This window comes from Anser anser, assembly GCF_964211835.1.
Source record: "Anser anser genome assembly, chromosome: 21".
NCBI classification, from domain to species: domain Eukaryota; kingdom Metazoa; phylum Chordata; class Aves; order Anseriformes; family Anatidae; genus Anser; species Anser anser.
In genome coordinates this window covers 1599878-1621543 of record NC_139742.1, presented here as the reverse complement: position 1 = coordinate 1621543, position 21666 = coordinate 1599878, and the positions used below count along the sequence as shown (strand labels likewise).

General features: G+C 44.4%; 1 protein-coding gene across 30 annotated transcripts in view; it reads left to right on the top strand.

Moving 5' to 3' along the window:
- Window positions 1-21666, top strand: part of EXD3 (exonuclease 3'-5' domain containing 3) — a 296493-nt gene that overhangs the window by 137075 nt on the left and 137752 nt on the right. For 29 of the 30 annotated variants that reach the window (XM_083807581.1, XM_083807567.1, XM_083807576.1 and 26 more), the window contains 7 exons: window positions 3403-3569; window positions 8698-8836; window positions 9205-9418; window positions 10188-10297; window positions 11428-11638; window positions 12890-13056; window positions 15450-15620. In XM_083807581.1, coding sequence (XP_083663707.1) covers window positions 3403-3569; window positions 8698-8836; window positions 9205-9418; window positions 10188-10297; window positions 11428-11638; window positions 12890-13056; window positions 15450-15620 — 1179 coding nt within the window. The remainder of the gene's footprint in view (window positions 1-3402; window positions 3570-8697; window positions 8837-9204; window positions 9419-10187; window positions 10298-11427; window positions 11639-12889; window positions 13057-15449; window positions 15621-21666) is intronic. The other variant, XM_083807584.1, reaches the window with a different exon arrangement.

Sequence of the window (21666 nt, the reverse complement as noted above, 5' to 3'; positions counted from 1 at the left end):
GGAAATCTCAATCACAAATAAAGTAACAGTGAAAAAAACACAGTAGGATGTTCCAGGGTATCTTTAAAACAAAAGTGTCTGCACAGTACCTGCAACAATGCATGATTTTAGAAATGCTTGTGGTGTCCTCCATGGCTTACAGTGGTCTTGACCTCTCCATTTTTTTTTCTGCTTTTAAAGTTGCTGGCTCTAAAATATTCTACTTGACATTTTCTCTGCACTAACAGGACTTTTTTTTTTGTTATTTCTGGAAACACTTGAGAACAGGGGAAAATGGCCAAGACATTCAAAAGTTAAATTAAAATCTGACTCTGCAAATAGTCAGTGTCGCTTGTGTGAATAACTTCACTGCTCGGTAAAAGGTATTGGGAGAAAGTGGAGAATTGTATCAGACAGAAATGCAGCTTGACTCACACAGATAAAACTAATTTAGGGCTGGTGAGTGTGACTTCCAGAAAAGATGTTGGATATTTGAATCCAAAATTTTTGATAACAATGGAGGAATTGCTGACACTACGTGTTAAAATCAGGACATTGCTAAGCTTACTCTACACTGACTGTTATGAGCTCTGTAAAGCATTCAGCTGGGTAAGAACAGGATTTACGGGTAGGTAATCTGCAGCAGTCATTTTGGAAAGCTTTAATCATGGGTTATTGTTGGTGTCAGGAATTTTTGTGTGTGCCTATGGTTTAAAGAACGTATGATATGTCTAGAATTCAGAGAAGGATGTAAACAAGCCTCATGGTATAATCTTTTCTTGCTTGGAGGTGTCACTGATGTTGATCAGAACAGCCATGCCAGTTTCCTCTTCCAAGTGTCCATATACTGAAAACAAAAGGCATGAAATGTCACCCCTAGTGAAACATTAGTCTCTGAATCTGCATCCACATCTTCTGGGGCCAAAGTTTCCATGTTCTTGCTTCTTGCAGAACTGTTGTGGTGGAAGCCTCTCCCCTTTACAACAATGTTATTTTTTTCAGAAAAAAAAATACAAAACAAACAGTCTATTTTCCATTTCAAAATGCAAGATGTAATATCTCTGGAGAGATTAACCATCTTTACAGAGTTGTTTTTGTGGTTGAAAGAATAAATCTGTTATCATAAAAAAAAAATGAAGAAAGAAAAAAAAATCTGTACCTCATTGTTTCCAGAAATAAAGCTGACATAATGAGATTTATTAAGAATTGACTCTGGGTGAACTGAAGAGAGATCCAAACTCAAAGACTTTGTGTTGTAGAAAAAAAGGCAGAAAGACAATAGGATGGACACAGGGGAACCTAGAAGAGGGAATTGCTCTGTGATGTTAATAAGAAAATATGTTCTTTTAGGGAAGGACTCTGAGAAGTGGCTTGGCAAACTAGGCAGGAGGAGTTATTCAAACCCCTTCATGGCCTAGGTGCTTGGCTGAGCTCAGCTGCATAAGCAGAGATGTGAGAGATGCACAAAGTATCTGGACTGGCATGGCCAGGAGAGGAGGTCTGGGGGGAGGAAATGTAGAGGGCAAGAAGCTGCAGTGTGATAGCTGATCCCTTCCTGCTCTGCTCTGTCCCTGCGTTCCCTCTCCCGCTTCTCTTCTGTAGCTGAGCCCCTGGTTAGCTCCCACCCAGCCCCTGGATCCCCGTCCTGCTGACAGTGGCTCCTGGATGCATCACTAAGCTCTTGGGAACAGCAGTGAAAATATCCCTCCACATATCCGTGAGAAGAAATGTGTTTTGGCAGTTGGTGAAGTCACAGGGGTGCAGACTTAGTGCTGAGGCAGCAGTTTTTATGGGCAGGCTGGCTTCTTGTGTGCGCTACCTGGGATGCCAAATTTCTCTGTGGTTTTTCTTCCAAGTCTGTATTCCCTCCTGCACCTCTGTGGGTTTTTTGTTTGTTTGGTTTTGTTTGTTTGTTTGTTTGTTTGTTTTCCTTCCTTTTTACCTCCAGGCCATCAACAGGTTTGTTTCCTGATTTCCGTGAAGGGTGTCTGCTTTGAAGAAAACTTCTCACCTTTTAGTTACTGAAAGAATGTGAGGAATGAGGCCCAGTGGCCCCAGCATACCACCCAGCCAGCAGTGTTTGCACATGCGGTGGAGGAAGAGCAAGGTGCCTGCAGGCCCTGGGAACAGACTCTGACCCTGCCAGTGCTGCTTGGTGGGGCAGCAAAGGAAGGATGGCAGCGGCGTGTGCACCTGAGAATTTAATTCCTGTGGCTTTTCACTATGCTAAAAAATACTTGTTGGTAGTGCTAGGAGCAATAGAGCCATATATCTACACATCCTGATCTACCATGCAGAGTTTCAACTTGTTTTAACAATTAAGTTTTCTTGACAGTAATAACTTCTAAGGCAGATCCATGAGTAAATCAGTCAACAGGACTGGCTAGAGAAATAAACTGCTGATCTGACTGCAATGGCTCTGGGACATTTGCAAGCACAGCTGGGTTGGCTGGGCAGAAGGAGGGGGTTATTGCCACCTCTCTGTAGCTGACTGTTGGTGTCACCGTATTCATATTTCCTCTTAGAGCTGCTGTGCCACAGCACCTCAGAGAGCAAGAGGGTGTTCAAGAGAAAAGCTCTGATGGTTCTAACTGTTGCAGTGGAGAATATTATGGGCCTATTTGCCTGCCTCTGCACATAGTTGCTCCCTGGTGCCAATGTGGGCAACATGCTTGATTCCCCACTGGCTTAAACCACAGCCAGCAGTGAGTTTGTGCTTGTGCCTCCAGGCTCTGAAATGTGCTGAGGCACATGCACACCATTCACTCCCACCAGAAAGTATTTGGGAACAGGGAACATCTCCAACTGCCCTCCCCTTTTGCAGGTGCATGTAACTCAAACTCCTGCACTGACACATGAGATCATGTATGTCTTTACTGCAGAAGCAAGAACATCAGGTCACAGCATCACTTCAGAGTCATGTGTGGGCACAGAAAGGGACTAAAACAATACAAACCCTAGCCCCTTCCATAATTGCCTGCCTAATGAGCTCAAAGACCTGTACTCTGGTCAGTCGCTAGTTCTGATTTTTCTTAATGTAATCAGTATCTGAGACCAACCAAATAATATCCTAGTCATCAGTCTGGCTAAATGACATTGTTTTACCCTTGTTTATCTATGCTGCACCTGTGGCCTTCAGACAGTCTCATTCCCTGAACAAATGCAGTTTGGAGCAGCCTTGCTGCCGAGAAATCCAAAGATGTCAGTGAGATCTCAGGGGTCAGATGTGCTTTTCATATCTTGGCAGAAAGAAGTGCAGCACTTGGTGGGCTTGAGCAATGTCACTCCTGTAGTGTAGGAATTCCTGCTCCTTTCTGCACTGGTCCAGGACCCCAGGGAGGATGCTGCATCCTTAGAGTGGGTGAGACATACCTGTGATGGAAATTGTACTGACTCTCTTCCTTCACCCCTAATTCCTTGCAGAGCACAGTTGGAGAGAATCAATGGCTTCAAGGGCACCTGATACAGTTGCTAATCAGTTACTGTGATTTGAACACAGCAGCAAGATGGGCACAACGCTGCAATTTGCCCAAGGAGATGCTACCTAATGGAGTGGCTGATGAGCTTCAAAAGCTTAAGATCCAAGAGAGGTAAATACTCTGTTTCATTCCTCATCATTGTAGACTACTTATCATACAAAGACTGTATTTGCTTAAAATAATCTACCATAATTCTTCCTTCTGTGGTGGTTTTACTCAGGTGGGCAGCTGAGCTCCACCATAACCACTCTCTCACTCCCCCTCCTCAAAGGGAAGGGGGGAGAAAAATACAATGCAACGGGCTCAGGGGTTGAGATAAGGACGGGGAGATCACTCAGCAAGTATCGTGACAGGCAAAACAGACTCAGAGTAGGGAGATAGTAAGATTTATTGCCTATTACTAACAAGCTAGAGAAGTGAGAAACAAAGGAAAGAAACCAAAAATGCCTTCCCCCAACCACCCTTTTTCACCTCTTCCCGAGCAGCGCAGGGGAACAGGGGAATGGGGGTTGTGGTCAGTCTATGGATCTTCGTCTCCACCGCTCCTTCTCGGTCACTCTCGTCTCATGTGCTGTGAGGTCCCTCCCACAGGATGCAGTCCTTGCCGAACTGATCTGGCATGGGCTTCCCACAGGCAGCAGCTCCTCAAGAACCACTCCAATATGGGTCCGTACCACGGAGTCCACCCCTCAGGAGCAAACTGCTCCAACCTGGTTCCCCCACAGGCAGCAGCTCCTGCCAGGTCACCTGCTCCTGAGTGGGCTCCTCTCCATGGGCCACAGCTCCAGCCTGGAATCTGCTCCGGCAGGGGTCCTCCACAGCCCGCAGCCTCCGTCAGTGCAGGTCCACCTGCTCTACCACGGTCTCCTCCCATGGGCTGTGGGGGGACAGCCTGCTTCACCATGGTCCTCACCACAGGCTGCAGGGGACTTCTGCTCCGGTGCCTGGAGCACCTCTCCCCCTCCTTCTTCACTGACCTTGGCGCCTGCAAGGCTGTTCCTCACTCCTCTCACTCTCCAGCTGCTGTGTGGCAGCATTGGTTTTTTTTGTTTGTTTGTTTGTTTTTACTTTCTTAAATATGCTCTCACAGAGGTGCAAACAACATAGCTTATTGGCTCAGCTCTGGTCAGCAGTGGGGCCCTTACCTAACATGGGGCAGCTTCTAGATTCTTCCCACAGAAGCCACCCCTATGGCCCCCCGCTACCAAAACCTTGCCACATAAACCCATTACACCTTCGTGAGATAATTTTGCAAAAACTTTCTCCATTTCCTGAGATCACGTCTTGGTGATGAACATGCCACATTTGCTTTTCATAAGCCTGGAAATGTCTGGGAAGGTGCATTTTAAACTCACTCATGAGTATTTAGAAGCTGTGTGAGATGCTGTGGACAGGTCTTCAGACTGCCTCTGCTAGATCGCCAGTGAAAATGAAATGATGCGGGTAGGATCTGAACATGCATTTATTTTATTGAGTTCATTACATGTCTGTGTAAGTTGTCCATATACTCTACATCCCCCATGTACTGTAATGTGGTTTAATGCCTTTTGGGAGACTTGTGGGCAACAAAATAAAGTTCCTCAAAATTTCTTAATCATGTCTATTTTCCTCCTCCTTTGACAGCTCTTAAGGCAGTCTGTATTTTTTGCTTCATCCAAAGCTCTCAGAAGTAATGGGGATTTTTGACACTTGGGATCAGATCCTAGAAGAGTCGTGTTAACTGAATTTGGGATAAAACCAGACTCCCAGGCACAAATTTACCAAGTGAGGTTATAAGTCTTTAGCCCCCTAATTAGTTGCCATCCCTTTTCCTTCCTCTAATGCAATCCCAGTAATGCAGTACCACATTTCCTCTTCTGCTTTGGGACCCCTGTGTTGTATGCAGCACGTTAGCCTGCAGCAGCCGCATTTCCTCTCCTAACTTCACTCCATTGCGTGACCTGATAGGGGAGTGCAAAGGCAGAGCTACAAAAAAGAACCCTTATATTAAGATGGGTTCTTACAACTCCTTGATTTCAAGTGCAGGGAACTGGGCAAACAGCCCCAGCCAAGGCTTTCTGTGAACCTGCTGGTGCAGGAGGAGCAAAGGGGTAGGATGAAGGGTCTGCTGAGGGAAAAGGTCAGCCAGGTTCAGCACTGAGTGCAGCCAAAGCTGTAGGAAGTTGAGAAGAGGCTCAAAATTTAGGAAGGTCAAATATAGCCAATTAAAGGATTAGAAACTGTCCGATCCCCACAGTGTGCTAAATGTGGAGGAGTACCAGAGCTTTGTAGTTCTGATTCTGGGTATTCTGTGCTGTGTCTGGGAGACAGCAGCCCCAAATCATCCTCTTCGTGCAGCAGTATCCCAGACAGTTGCTGAGCTATGCTGTACAGAGGAAGAATGGCTGCATTTGGGTAAATGATGCATTGCAAATAATTTGCTGAGTCCTCAGTTGCTCACTTTTTGTTCACAAGTGATGGTGTTTCTGCCATGCTTCAGTGAGTCTGTCCACAAGCTTTTTTTAAAGCAAATTTTTGAGAGATTGCCATATTTGGCACCCTTTTTTAAACTTTTTTTTTTTTTTTCCTGCAAAAAGGCCTGCACATATGCAGGCTACTGCCAAGTCTTGAGGAACTGCAGAGATTGCAGGTGGTGCTGCATGAGGGTCCTGTCAGGGTCTCACCGAGGACTGCACAGGATATCTGGAACTTCGGTCTGGGTGAGATCTGGTCCCGTAAACACACAGCCTGGTAGCCTCCGTGCCCACGTGTGTTCATGAACCAAACTCCTGCAGGGCTGCAGGCTACCACAATCCTTGGGTTCAGGCTAATTGCACAGGCATTTTGGAGACCTGTTGCAAGCAAGCAGCATTTTCTCCACTCATTCAAGAACAGGAATTCATCTAATTGGATTCTCTGCATAGAAGAGGACCAATCCCTGAATACTCGATGCAAATACAGGAGGTCTGTGGGCTGTCTTGTTTCAGTGCAGCATAGCTCAAAGCTTTGCTGACATTTGAGGAGCAATCACATGCTTCCAGGTAGAGTCAGGGCTTTTGTCAAAAACATAAAAGAGGAAGCAGAGTCATAATTTTGGGGTCCCCTAGGACTCTTCCATTGCTATAGACATCAGTAACCTTATTGCAGGATGCTGTGCTTGTCTGGACTTGGTACCATTTGCCCGATGTCTCTTTTACCCTCACTTGTGAAATGTTTGATACTTGGGGGGGATATCACAGATAGCCTTAAACAATTCATGATCAGGGATCTGATCTTTCTCCCAGTGCAGATCTGCACTGGTTCATGTTCAAGTTCCGTGTAACCTCAGGAAATATGACACGTATGTATTCACCCTCAAACACTGACTGCAAAGGCTCACTTCTCCAGACAGTACATGGCTTTCTTGGAGCACAGGAAACTCTCGTCTGTCTAGGACCTGCTTCTGCTTAGCTCTGATGCATCAGTGGAGCTGCTTCCTCCTCCCTCCTGAATCTGTACCAGCCGCCTGTTAGGAGCCAGGAAGTTTTTGCATGAGGTGTAATCCCTCAAAACACAAAGAGGTGGTTAACAAGAGTGTGACCTAACCACAGACTGTGCATCTAAGGAGATAAAAACCAAAGAAGTTAGGAATCTCTGCATGTCTCTTCTCCAGGAAGCCTGTATCATGCCGAGGTGGAGTGAAGGCACACAGATTAGGATGTGCTATGCCATTCATGATGAGTTCTGGCAGACAAACAAAAACCTTTGTTGCCTGGGTTTACTCATCCGGTCATGATACCTGCTGCAGTAGCTGCTATAAAATCAATGGAGCCATGGAAGCTAATAAAACAATCTTTCTGCTATGTTATTTATTGAGTTAACAAAGCAGCAGATTTCCAGAGAGGGTGTTCATAGTGTAGAGAACAAGGTGGTACCAGCATATAAATGACATCATCTCTGTCACTGCTCACACCACATGCTGCTCCTGAACTCCGCGGACGAGAATATTCCCGGAGACCTGAGGCTGCACACCTTCATTAAATATTTTACACAAATATTGACTTCCGCATGCACGCAAACCCATGGAAAAGAGTGTTTGTACAGCGAAAGCTGCTCTGCTACAAAATTAGTCACACAGTCCCCTAAACATAAGGTTAGTAAATATTTTCTCAAATAATAAAACATTTCAGGTCTCTATGGGAAAGAGAGTGTCCAAAAATTTGTGATATGTCCAAAATAGCTGGATATTTTTATTAGTTTCTTTCCTCTGATTGCATCATCTGGCTGAGACACCACAGCAATATGTTGACCTTCCAGTTACAAGGCCATTTCAAGAGACTCTGCTGCATTTTGTAAAGAAAATGTGCTGCGTAAGATCCTGTTGTAGGAAATCAGTTAGCTCATTCTGCAGGCATCTTCCCAACAATTCCAGTGTGTTAAATACAGAGATAGTGAATTTCTTTGCATGGTACCATCTGAAACCCAAGTGGAGGGAGTAGCATAGGCCAGGCACATGGTCTGTGGGGTCAGCTGGCAATGTAGTGCTGGCTGTGCAGTATAGGGCAAATGATCTTGTACAGAGTATGCAAACGTTTTACAGGGAAGGCAGTAGAGAAGAAGAAGCTGCAACAGGCAGTACATGAAGTCTTCCCAAGTCATTGCACTATCAATGATGAGAGAGACCCATCCGTTCCCGGCTGGAAGTGATCTTAGTGTGAAGCAGTCTGAGGTTCTCTTTCTGAGCCAGTTTATGTTGGGGGGAAGTGTGAAGCTCCTGTTTGGACACAATGCTGGTCAGAGATGACTTCTCTGTTATGTGTTACACCGTGGGAACGAGCAGACTTCCATGTTAACCTCCAGGGCAAAAAGCAGTAAATCTAAAATGTGTTATCTCTGAATGTGGAAACAGCTGCCCAACTTTGTCATCCAAATTTCATCAATTCTGGGAAAGAGGGATGAGCACTGAGGACAGGGACTGGGACTCTGACACAAGTGTTTTGGTTTGACTTTTCTTTGCTGTGGATACAATGCATTAGTGTGGTGAGGTTGCAGACACGGTGCCATTTCTGTGACCATTTTTAGGAATAAAAAGAGAAGATGAGTCAGGATGCAAAAGACAGTGATTACAGGTAAAATGAGGAAAGAGAAAGAGTTAGGTAGCATGGGGAAACAGAGGACCAGGTTGAAATCAGGGGCTTAAGACTTCATGATCCAAAGTTCCTCCAAACAAGGATTTCCCCTCATTGCATTGTTTAAAGTTACTGCATCTGCTTCTGTGCAGTGTAGAAGAGGCCGCAAAAGCAGAGAATTATGAAGAGGGCAACAAGAAGGATTATTACCAGCTTCCTATTCCACGTGCAAATATTCATTTCCTGCAAAAGTGGGAAGAGATGCTGCAGTGCTGGGAAAAGGTGCTGCAGGTGAGTGTAACTCTGGTATCTGCAAGATCAAGGAGCAGAAACTCCATAACAGGCTGGGACATGGGATTGTGTGTGGGTCACTGCCATCAAATGTCTCCCTCCAGAAGTCAAGGACTGCAGTGAGGCCTAAAGGCTTGTGTGACTGGGGAATGTGTTGGGAATTGCTGTAGCAGGGAAGCCCCAAGGGGATAACTCAAGTGTGCTGTGAAAGTCACTTGAGACTGTTGTAGTTTGCACACCAGCAAAGAGATGCAGTTGTTGAAAAGGAAACACTTGTATTCTGGATACTGACTGTTGCTCAAGCTGGTCCCAGCTATGTTTAAGTAAGGACAGTCTGCAAGTGCAGGAAGTTTTTGTCTCTGCTGCAGCCCGGACAGATTGTTGCTATTGACATGGAGTGGAGGCCTTCATTCGGCATGGTTGGGAAGCCCCGCGTCTCCCTCCTTCAGATCGCTGTGAAGGATGAGGTGTTCCTGCTTGATTTGCCACGGCTCCTTGAACACGCTGAGATGGAGGGTGAGAAGGAGAAGCTTCCCCATTTCATCCAGATGCTCTACTCAGATGCAGCCATCACTAAACTAGGTAACATGCTTCTCTTCTCCCCTGCCTCGGGTCTTTAAAGCAGCTCAGTTCTGCAGAAAATGCCTTGGTCCTGTTGGGGTTGTCTTTCTCACAATCCAGTTATCATGGGATCACCTTTTGTAGCCCTAGGTATTCAAAGACTGCCATACCAAGAATCAGGGAGAACAAATAACTGGTAATTTTAGAAATGTCTCCCTGTTTCGGGCAAGACTCAAGATTTCTGAATTAGCCTCCCCGTTCAGGCTTAGGATTGCTTTGGTTAGTTGCACCCAACCTTTAGTGGTCTAGGGAAGTCTACTGTCCAGAGCTTTCTGGATTTGCTGTCCCTGTCTGCAACCAGTCCTTCTGGACACCAGCGTTCTCCAACTTACCATACAATTGTTTATGTGGTCTTACGTGGTTTTCAGTTCTGTCAAGAGGCTTTTTGGCAGTTCAAGGGCAAATTCATAATTCTCTCTTTCAAGTTCCTAGAATCTAAACGCTTCTTGCTCTGTTCACCTTTCACTGATCTAGCACATTTTAACAAAGTTGAGTTTAAACTCAGCATTTTTCATCTACCTTTTCTTCTCTTCAAGTCTTGATCTGCAAGAGTATCTCTTCGGAACAGGAGAGATGGGAGTCGCATTGTTCCCTATCAGAACAGTCTTTCCACCAAAGTTTACACATATATTATCAGCATTTTAACTCCAAACTAGAAAAAAAAAAAAGCTGCAGTGCATTAGCCATGATTTGAGTTTTTCTAACTGTGTGGTATTTTTTTTCTCTCCAGGTTATGGGATGTCTGGAGACCTTAGCAGTCTTGCAGCCACGTGCTTTGCTTTGAAAGGCATGGATAAGCAATCACAAGGTGTAGTGGACCTACTCACAGTAGACAAACAAGTAAGGGTGAACATGTGAAGATATGGAAAAATGTGTCTCCTGCTTGTGTGCTGGTAGATAACTGTCATGATTTCACAGCATTGTACTTTTGTACCCTGTATTGGCAGGGAGATGGCTAAGAGAGTGAATAGACTCTTTCCTCTTCTGGCTTAGAGGGTAATCTGATTTTGTAGCAAAAGACAGAAGCATTTAGTTTTCACCAGCTAAAAAGTGAGTGCTTGATATACTAATAATCTTTTCATAGCCTTCATACAAGTTATGAAAATGTAATCAAAATGGAGATATAGCTCCGTTCAGTTAGGAAGAAGTTTCTGAGCACAAGGCATACTTGAACTTGGTATGAATAAATTCTTGTACAAACACTGATATTCCAACAATATGTTGAAGCAGATATGAAGCTCATGATTTGTAGAAAACTCATCACATTTCAGAAGGGCTGCAGGTGAGTTAAGCACAGGAATTTCTGTTCATCTGAGATACAGATGTCTGTGGCTTAACACACACTATTTTTTGAGCATTCTGCAGAAATGTTAAGGAGAACCATTTTAATGGGTAAAATTTGCAGAGTATGTTTAAAGCTGTGGACTGGGGAGGATCCAGATCTTTGGGACTGATAGCTTAACCTGGGAAGTGCAGTGGTGTCTGAAGTACCTGCCAACAACTGTTGCCTCAGTTTTATCTGAGAAATGGCAACTTCAGAAAGGCTGTTGCCCACTGTGTTGGGTGGGCACCTGTTGCCCACCTTTTCTCTGGATCCAGGAGGAGAAGGGTGCTGAACGTACACTAAGTTGGTGTCCAACAGCCTTCAGTGTGGTTGAGCACCCTGCAAATCTCCTTGAAGTCACAATCACAGCCCCACTGCTATGATGCAATGTTGTCAGTCTGTACTTTTTCTTTTTCCTTTGTGGCTATGAAGCAGATTTCTTTCCAGCAAGTGTGTTTGTTAAGCAAATAATCAGACACTTTATACATCTAATGTCATCCCAGCCCTTGTCTGAGACAATGGGATTCAATGTGCCAGGCAAGATATAAAAATGATAGAGTTGCTGTGTGGCCCCACCCACCAAAACAGGAGGTGTTGTAGAATTTGATTTATAACCATGTGTTTTATATCTTTCTTTTTCCATCAGCTTCAGAAGAGCTCCATTGACTGGAAGAAGGGCAGCCGGAAGGCTGATATACTGTCTGCAGAGCAGAGCTATGAGGATAAAGGGATCAGGCAGCCAGAGAAAGGGCTCAGCCTCTTGGTACAACACATACTGGGAAAACCTCTAGATAAAACAGAGCAGCTGTCTAACTGGGAGAAACGGCCGCTGCGGGAGGAACAGATCATATATGCAGGTCTGGTCACTGACTCTGTCACAAGGTGCTACATTTGTCCATTAGATGACATGTTTGTCTGTTGTCTGTCACCAGAAAAATTGTTAAGTAGCAAATGGAGAAAAATGGCTCTGTGGATTAATTCCTGTTCAGAGAAGCCAGCACATGGTATATTTGTCCTTTTGCAGACATAGCTTTAATGGTTGAAGTTTAATCTGTCCAGTGATTCATTATTTCATGAAAGAATTCCTGTGCTTTGCAGATTTTGTCTGATGAAACATGTCAGTGGATACTCCTCTCAGTAAATGAATGGAAGAAAGTCCACTTCCTTCTGCCTCATTTCACAGCCTTTCTGGGCGACAAGTGCTCTGTTTATTTGTCATAGTGACGTGCTTGTTAGAGCAATACTAAAAATGGGTAGACATGGTGTCAAAGACTGTAGCACAGAATCGGTATGGTGGAGGCAACAGTGTTTTTTACTGCTGATTACCCCAGAGTCAGAAGTCTGAGTCTAAATCTTTTCCTAAGGCATCAAAGGACAGCCTACTGAAGCGAACCAGCCCTTTGTTAAATTCAGCTATCCTTGAAGTTGACACAGTTCCCACAAAAGTTAATCACCAAGGCTTGTAACTTAACTGGCTTAACTGGCTTGGAGACTTAGTTCCCGTTGCAATGAACAGAGGCTGGATGGCAGTGCGTGTGGGCAGGTGATTGCAAACAACTCAGTTATTACTTTTTAAGATATTGCATCTAATGGGAATTTACCTTCCCATACCTGAGATGCAGTAATAAACCACGGGCAAGCCGCTGCTCAGTAACAATGGAGAGTGAAATGGGTTGGCTGAAGCTATCTTACCTGGTGGTTTAAACAGACACACTACAATTTGCATTACATTACAGTCAGAGACAACAGAGGGCCTATCAGTTTTGGGCTCCTTTGCCTTGACTCTTGGTGATTGTGTGTTAGGTTATGATGGTCACTGAATCAATAAAAGAGTACAGAGTACGACAAGGCCAGGTTGGATGGGGCTTTGAGTAACCAGATCTATGGGGAGGTGTCCCTGCCCATGGCAGGGGGGTTGGAATTAGATGATCTTTAAGGTCCCTTCTAACCCAAATTCTATGATTCTATGACACTAATGAGCTGGAGCTTCACAGGATGTGTGCATTCAGTGGCATTTACAAAGATGCTGTCTTTTCTTTGCATCAGGAAAGCTTCTTTTTGGCTTTTGAATGAAACCAGCTGATGCTCATATTCTGTTTTTTTTTCAGCTTCAGATGCATACTGCTTGCTGGAGATCTACGAGAAACTGTGTAAGGATCCAGCAAGCTTTGGTCTGAGTTCAGACCTGACTAAAAGTCTGGTGGGAAAACCAAGCGTAAAAGCCAGGGCAAAGAAGCAGCTGAATAAACAAGAGGTACCGTCACCTTGTGGACAGGTTTGTAAACATCTTCAAAGAGCTGCCTGTTGCTCAAGACCCCTGCAAATCATATGTTGCCTTGTCTCTCAGTCATACTATTAGCTATGCCTGGCATGCCTGTTTGTAGTCTGTTCTCAGGACTATTGCAGCAAACATCTTTCTTGCTCCTCCCCTTTACTGTTAAGATGCGTTTCCTCCTTTGTGTGCCTCAGTTCAGGTTTCCCTGCAATTTTAGGTTTAGGTCTTTGCAAAATGTTGGTATAGATCTGGGTGGCAGAATCTAGCTAACACTGCTAGTAGAAATGCTCCTTCTGCATTTCCTCATTAGTGTGGGTTTGAATTCTGTGGCCTAGGTGGTGCATTAATCAGGTTTAAACTCTGATTTCCTTACTTCTGCTCTTAACTGACCTTGTACATTATGATTTCACAATGGGTATGCCTCCTTTATTGTGCCTGCAGTAAAAGTCTGCAAAGTCAAAAACAATCAATCAAAAAAGTCTTTCTGCTGATGGTTTGTATCTGGCACCCAGCCCACCACCACATACACTGTGACTAGCATACCCTTGCAGTGTATGTTGTGGTAGAGCCTTAAAACTCAGCTGGCAACTTGGAGCTATGTGACTTATTAAATATTTCGGAACGTGACTGGACCTTCTCTCTTCATAATAAAGTTTTACCTCTGAAATGCAGCCATCTGGTTGTTTATGCACCTATGAAAACATCAACAGAAGACAAGTTTTGTTTATTAACTGACAAGACTCACTATGGCTGCGTATCCTTCCAAGCAGTCCCAAATGTGAATTTCTCTCTTGAAGTCAGTACTACATTCCATGCTTGGACTGAGATACTCTCGCGTACAGCTACCAGGATCCTCCTTATCAAGCATGTGTGAATGTACACTATCCCATTAGTCTTAGGCAGTAAAACACAAAGCTGCTTAGTAGTTTCCTAAGCACTCTTGTGTTCATGGGAAAATTGTATGTTACAACAGATCTGACTGGCTGCTGCAGAGATGGGGAAAGTTAGCACTTCAGGCTTGAATTACCTTGTGAACTCATGGGTCATCGTTGTGTTTTGTACAGTTAGATTCATTAGCCAAGAGGTGGTTGATAAAACTTGGCCTGGGACTCAAAAAAGCAGACTTCTCCTGTCTGTGTCCTGCCTGAATCCAAGCTCTTTTTGCTAGTGTTTCCTTGTCCACTGTCTGAAGTGGGGCTAATGACACTGTTCTCCTTTAGAAGCCGTTTGCATTCTGCTGGCATGAAACGTGAGAAAAAAGCTACGTATAACATTGCCGGCCATTGAATAAACACGAGCTAAGAGCCAGCTGCTGCTCCTTTACATCTGTTTGAACAGAGGCAGCAGCACAGGGTTAGTGTCTTCCAACTACCTCAACAACGAAGGGTCAGCTTGATCTGTTATCACTGCATTCTGATGCCTCAGGGCATCCGCCAGTGTCCTTTCAGGAGCCAGTGACAGTCCAGCCAGTCCACCCGGTGCTGCAGAGCTTTGAGTGCATGGAGCAGCTTCTGCGAAGTGTCATCATGCAAATTGAGCTCTAGGATCTGAGCTAGTTCACACAGTCAGCCCAGGTGCTATCTGCATGGTGCTCTACAGCATTTCCAAGCCTGAGTCAGCTCCTGCAGAGCTTATCTGAAATGCTGCGAAGAGCATAAAATCACAGAATCATAGCCCCACGTAGATGGTGGCTGTCTCCTTCAGCCATCCCAGCTGACTCCAGTTCCTGAAGGCAAAGCTGAACCCTGGAGGCTCCTTAATAACTTCCCTTCTCCATGAATTTAGCTATTGTACTTCTGGGAGCCTCCAAAGACAAAGTCTCCAACTACAGGAACTCACCCAGGAGCAGACATTTGAAATGAAATAAACAGAATTCAGGCACTGTCTATTTTTAAACTTCCGAAGATAACGAGGCTGACGTGATTGCTTTGTCTACCTGTTTCTCCCTCTGTCTGTCAGATCCCCTCCCACAGAATAACCTCAGCACATCTATATTATTTGCAGCCTAATTTGATAGGGGAATAGCAGTCTTGAAGATGTATTTCTGTGACTTCATGGAAAGCAGTGTCTGTAGATCACAGAAGGCCAAGCTGGTATTTCTCTGGGGAAGGGTGCGGATCCCTGCTTTGGGTGGCTGGTTGGCCAGTGAGTAAATGTCTAATTTAGAATTAGCCCCATCATGTCTTGCCTCCTGCCCAAGTGGTCGGTGGTCAATGAAGAAAGGACATGAAGGGAGAGCTAGAGGTATTGCAGAGCATGAGGGAAATTGTAATACATGTGGCAGGGGACAGTAGAGTTTATCATGGCTGAATGAATGTAGGGAGGCAAAAGCACAAGTGTAATGGCAATCAGTCTTCCATTCTACTGCTTACAGATCTCTTGCTTTTCTGTAGCAATGCAAAGGATCTGACAAGGAGACCTCACATCCCCCTGCTCCCATTTCCCCCAAAGAGTTCAGTGTGGTCTGTGATAACATGCTGCAAGGCCTCGGACGCTATCTTCGCTGCCTTGGTGTAGATGTCCGGATGCTGGAGAATGAGGATGACCATAGGAAAGCTGCTGAGGTTAGTTGTGCGTGCGTGTTTATAGTTCCCATCTGCACTCCTTGGAGAAGGTCTGCTGCTTGCTGAATTACTGGTTAGTGACTTGCAGGAACTGCCCAGCCCATGCTTCCTCCTGTGCCTATGTGAGACACAGTTCTCTGGTTCAGCCAGAACCATTTGCCTGCCTTGTGCCTGGGTCAATCAAGAAGAAACATAATTAGAAGTTGGCTGTTCAGTATGAATGGGAAAATTTCCATAATAAAATTGCCCTGTAACTTCCTAGCTGGCTACCAGCTTGTGAGATGACTCAGAGTTGATCAGCCAGAAATTGCAGTGGAATATTTGGGAAATGAAGAGTGTCTAACATGCACAGGGACAGCGAACATTGATCTGGACTCCCATAACCACTTTGACCTTTGGCCTTTCGGAGGAGAGACACATGCTTCTTCATTTCAGACATATTTCTACCATGGCAGAAATGGAGATATCCAGCCCACACAGTGTGTTGCTATCAAATGTGCACTGATCACCCGGCCTGGTGCACAGCATGTTTCCTCTTCAGATGTCATTTTGGCCTGAATCCTGGGCAAACTCTAACTTCTGCAGAAATAATTAATATCTCATCTCTGCCAAGCTTGCACAAGTCATTTAAACAAACTAATTCTCACTGCCTCCCCCCAGAGCCCTGTCTCCGCTTCTCATCCTGATACCTTATCGTGCTACAGACAGGATGTTTTACATTGCTTTCTCTATGGTGACCAGACAAACATCCTTTCACTATCAAAAGCCCTTGTAGTGTTACTGTATTGCAGAGCCTTTGATCTGTGCTTGGATAATCAAAGATAAAAATAGACTCCTCCCACTGTGCTTTATATCTGTCACTCTCAATTGAATAAAAGTTGAATGTTGAATGCTGTACACCCAAAAAACAGCAAATGTTTTTGCAAAGTCCAGGATAAAGGTTTGGATTCTGGTCAGCAAACACAAGATTGACAGTTTGGGTGTTGTTCCAACACAGTCTCAAACTAGCGTCACCAGGAACACGTAAGTGTATACAGATATGGTGTTTGTTCTGCATTGTCATTTCCCTAAAATGACTTATCAGCCATGTTGCATGTCTCCTTGCACCAAGCACTCCTGAGTAGCCTGGCATTTGGTCCTTATTGTTCGCTGTCACTTGTCGAAGTGACTTCAAGTATTGGTAGGCAAAGAGGTCTTTTCCTTCACCTCCTGTTCTATGAGATCAGACTTAAAAGCCTGAGAGCTTTGTAAGTTGTGCTTGGGGGCAGCCATTGATTTTTTTTTTATTTTTTAGACCAATGCATGTGATAGTAATAAGAGTAATGCTCATGCATTGGTTTGAAAAACCCCATTCCCAGGATAAACTTGAAGTCTGTGTCCTGTGTATTGCTTCATATTGTGCTGCTGTTATTCGCTAAATGCTTTATTTTGGACAACAGTTGTCATGGCAAGTTTCTCATGTCAGATCTGCAATCTCAGATCTGCTGGCCTATGAGAGCAGGACCACTGATGCAGGAGCCAGTGTGTTCCACTGTTTGCCCACAGTTAGTTTCTTTGAGAAGACATCAGTTTGCATTCTTCTGTATTTATTTCATGGTGCCATTTATTTAGAACTAAACTGGGGAAGTGATTGATTAAAACTACTATCATAATCATGGACATGGGAAGTCTTTAATAATGGTGGAATAATATAAATTCTTACTGAAATTTTATTTCTATGTTTAAATCTTCCTCATGTTGAGAGCAAAGAGCTCACAGTCCACCCTTAGAAAAACATTTAGCCTTCTATTCACAAGTACCAGCCTCTCCGGGAAGAGCAGCTTTGTGTCTGAGTATGGGCACTGTGTCATTTTTCCAAGTCTCATTTGTTGGGGTGGCAGCGACATTTTTACCATGTTGCATTTGCCTAGCTGCTGTAGTGCTGTGCACACAATTGTTTGGCAAAGCAGATATGCAGCTGGGAGATAAATATTTGCACCAGCTGTGCTGGACCTGACTTAAAGCAGCCTGTGAACTAGAGACAGGGGTTGCCATATGCTTTCCCTGAAACATGGTCTTGACTGACAGCAGTACTCTGGTCTGGCACCTTGGGTAAAAAATGTGTCAAGGTGGCTTTGCGTAATGGTCTAGACTAGCCCAAGCCTGGCGCCCTACTCTGTGGCAAAACAGGGAGGTCTTTCTTGAAGAAGGGCTGCGTGCATCCATCTGTTCCTCACCACAGGCTTCTGACTCCATCCCAAGCCTTGATATTTCTGCATGCACCCTTTCCCCTAGGGATTTAGTTTTGTTACTGGTAAAGAAAGTAGATATTCAGTATCTCTTATGCAGCATCATTCTGTGTGTACAGCTGCCATTATTGGGGCAAGCCACCCTTTGCATTCCTTTTTGTTATCCCTATAAAGAACAAGTTATTTCTATTTAAATACATTTTTCTTTACTTTATCAAATCCTATCCCGGTTCTGTTTCTGGCCAGGTCCTCCAGTTTCGTTTCTACAAACTTCTTTGTAAGGAATTTTAAGTCCCTCTTTTGGGCCGTCTAGGTGGGTAATTGGAAGGAGGTGGGAAAGTTTCAGTGGGTGTGCTTCTTCTCTGCAGTTTTGCAGATTTTGGTGGAGCAGTGGGATGCTCCTTACACTAACCTTAAAGGATCGCGCACCAGCCTGAGGTAACTGCAGTAGATCTTAACAGTGCTGCACTTCAGAAGTGCACAGAAGCTCGTAAGAACATCACGTTAGTTTCTTAGGTCACTAATGTCTAAGAAAAGGCTTGGTGGAATCTCAAAGGGATTCAGGATTCAGAAGTCCTCAAAGTTGAGTTGTGGGTTTGTTTTATTTATTTTTAATGGACTGTGCTCTTGGTCTTCAAAATCATCTTCATCTCTAAGAATAATCTGCACACTGAGGCAAACTTGGTATCTTTTGAAGTGTGATAATATCCAGAAGGCTGGTAGAACTGCCTTCCTGCAGATCCCATGGTGTAAAAGGTTCCCTCACAAGGCTATATGCACTCCCCCAAAACTCCAGGTGAACCGGCAAGTTGGAGAAGAGGCCTAGGCTTGGCTGAGTCTCAGGAGCCAGAGGGAGCAATGTGTACCTGGATCTGAATTGCCCTGGCCTTGTCCCCCTGGTTTGGATCCAGGGGACACAAAGGGGACTTCTGAAACTGCAGTTAGCAGAGCTTCATGTGATGGGAAAATCTAATCTCTGATCTCATCTCAGTTTTGAATGTCTTTCTCCATAGTTTTGATGTAAACCACATTCTTTGGGTTTGCTAGTCTTTCTACCTTCCCACCACTATGCACAGTGAATTTGCAGAGGACAGATGGAGAACTGCCTTTGAGATTAGGACATAGCTTTTGATGTTTGGTCAGCAGAAGGAGAATTTCTCTGGAGACCTTATTACAAATGTGCCTGCATTAAGAAGCAAGGCTAGGTTTATGGTTTAATCTAGCACTTGAGGCCATGTTATGAAATCATGCTGTAACGCTTTGCAATTTATGATTTTCAGGAATGCTGAAGAGAAGTCTAGGGTTGAAATACCAGCAGTACAGCAAGTGCACAGCAGGACTGGACTGAGTGCATTTATAGTTATTAAGCTCATCAGTTAACTGTCTGGGACATTGTATTTTAAGAGAGTCTCAGATGATGGGTAGGAAGACTTCAGGGTTGGATTGAGTTTTGTGATCCATTTCTCCAGTAGATCGCTGGCTGGGTGCTTTTCCGGTACACATCCTGAAGCAGATGCTTGCTGTCTACTTCTTTCTGTCCACTTCTGTCTGAACTGGGCCCTTGCTGGCCTAGGCTCAGGGTCACTGCTGGGCATCTGCCATGGCAAGATGATCACAGCTTTTCCTGGACAGCTACCTTGCAAATGGAGCGTTGCAATTTGCCTCTTCAAGGGCATGTAGTGCTGCCCAACACGTTGTGCAAGGCCTTGGCTACAACGTCAAGCACAGTTTCTCTTTCCTTTAAATTAAAAATCTGTGGCACTGTTTTTGAAACCTTCTTTGGCTTTAGTTTGGAATCCTTTAGGTTGTCAAGAATCTTTCCATTGCCAGTGCTAGCTTCAAAACATAGGGTCTCTCTCTGCCCTCTCTCGTCTGTCATTGCCCTTACAGGTCTGTCTTGTAGTAATTCATTTGTGCTCATTCACCTCTGCAAGATGAAAGTTAGCTGAACAGACAGCCATGTAAAGGGCTAAGTAATAATCCCAAGTTATTAGGGAGTGCTTTTTATCCAGAAGGTCTCAGCCTTTTCCAAAGGAAGTTGATACTATCTTCGTAATAGATTGTGAAACTGAGGACAATGCCCTCTCTGCAGCACTTGGGATGGAGCAAAACACCCTGACACCCACCCCGACACTCTGCTTGGATTCTTTCTGTTTGTGTCAGTGAGCACACATCTCCCAGATGGTCCTGGCACTGCACTTGGTTATTTCTTTCAGGAGAAGAGAAGGAATTGAGCCTCTTTCTGCAGCATGTCTCCTCTGTGGGTTTTGGTCAGATGTGTGCTATCACATGGGTTTTCTGGCTTTGCACATTTCTCCCAGTGATTGTTCCAGAGGTAGAAAAAAACATGCTGGAAGAGTTACTGCTTTTCTCCTTTTTATTTGATGTTCTTTGCCTGTCTCTGCAGAGCCATTTAGATAAGGGGGATTTATCAAGCTTGAACTAATTAACCCTGGATGCAGGAAGTCAGAATGGAGTGTTCCAGCTGTGAAATCCTCAGACATATCCTGACGCACACATGGGTCTAAAGGAATTTCATATCTCTTTTCCCGTGTTGGTAAATCACTATGGTAAAATTTTGTTCTTGCCTTTCTGGACTTCTATTGCTAATGTGCCATGAGGATGTTTTGTAGGCAGAGCTGTTTAGTAATCCGGACTGTATGTAGTACGATTGTATGCAGAAAGGGTTGTCTTTGCTGCCACTTCAAGGTTTCTGTTCCTAGAGGTTTTTTTTTTTTTTTCCTTTATTTGTGAGACAGAGTTGATTTTGAAAGAAATGCAGTAATTTTGCCTGTAGGAAGGTACTTTAGAAGTTCTTGCCAATCACCTTCTCAGTGCAGAATTGGCAGCCAAAGCAGTGACTTTATATAAGAAAGGAGGAAATAGGCTATCTGAAAGGTCAAGATAGGAAAAAAATGGTTACTCATTTTACTACAAGGTGCCTTCAGAGTGTTCTCCCCCTTGTTTCATGTTGCCATAGGTCAAGTGGGTCTTAAGAGAGTAGTTATCCGAGACAAAGTTTAAAAAAACTCATTGTTTTGTTTGTTTGTTTGTTTGGTGTTCCCTGGCTGTATTTGGTGTTGTCAAACTGCCTGGAAAGTGCAACAAGACTCAGATCCCAAATCCCTCTTGCCAGGGTTAAAGAGTGATCAAGAGAGAGCTTCTGAGACTCTGATCCAGAAGAGAGAGCTCCGTGACACACATCTGGAAATAGTGAAAAATGCAAGGGCTTCCAGCAGAATCGAAGCCAGAGAAGAGAAAACCTCGTGCCTACCTCAAAGTGCCAATCTCTTGTCAGCACTAGCACAGCAGAAGTGCTGGTTCACATGGGAATCCTATTGCTACATCCATGAAACTATTCCCCTCCAAGAGGAGAGGGTGAAGAGGTGGAAGGGAGCGATGTCACTTAATCATACAAAGATCAGCCACACTTCTGTCTTTCTGAAGAACTGCAGTTCCAAACTTAGTATCTTCTTTTGGCACCAAACCATATCAAAGATTCTCTTACTCTATCGTGAAGGTTGGAATGAGACCCTTGTTAACTCAGTGCAGACCTTTCCCATGAAGGACAAGACCTCTGATAAAAGCATAGGACTGCAAGCCAGGAGACAAGCTCTGATGGAGATGTTCTTTATAGCCTGGAAAGGGTGCATAATTGCCGTATGTCTGCTCTTGGGCTGTTGGGAGAGTGACACTGTCTTACCTTTAAGATGTGAAGATCATTCTGTGAATGTCTATGAAGCTCACAGGCACATTTAATTGTACCTTTTTTTTTTTTTTTACTTTTTTTTTCCTGGAATTACCTGCTTAGGGTATTT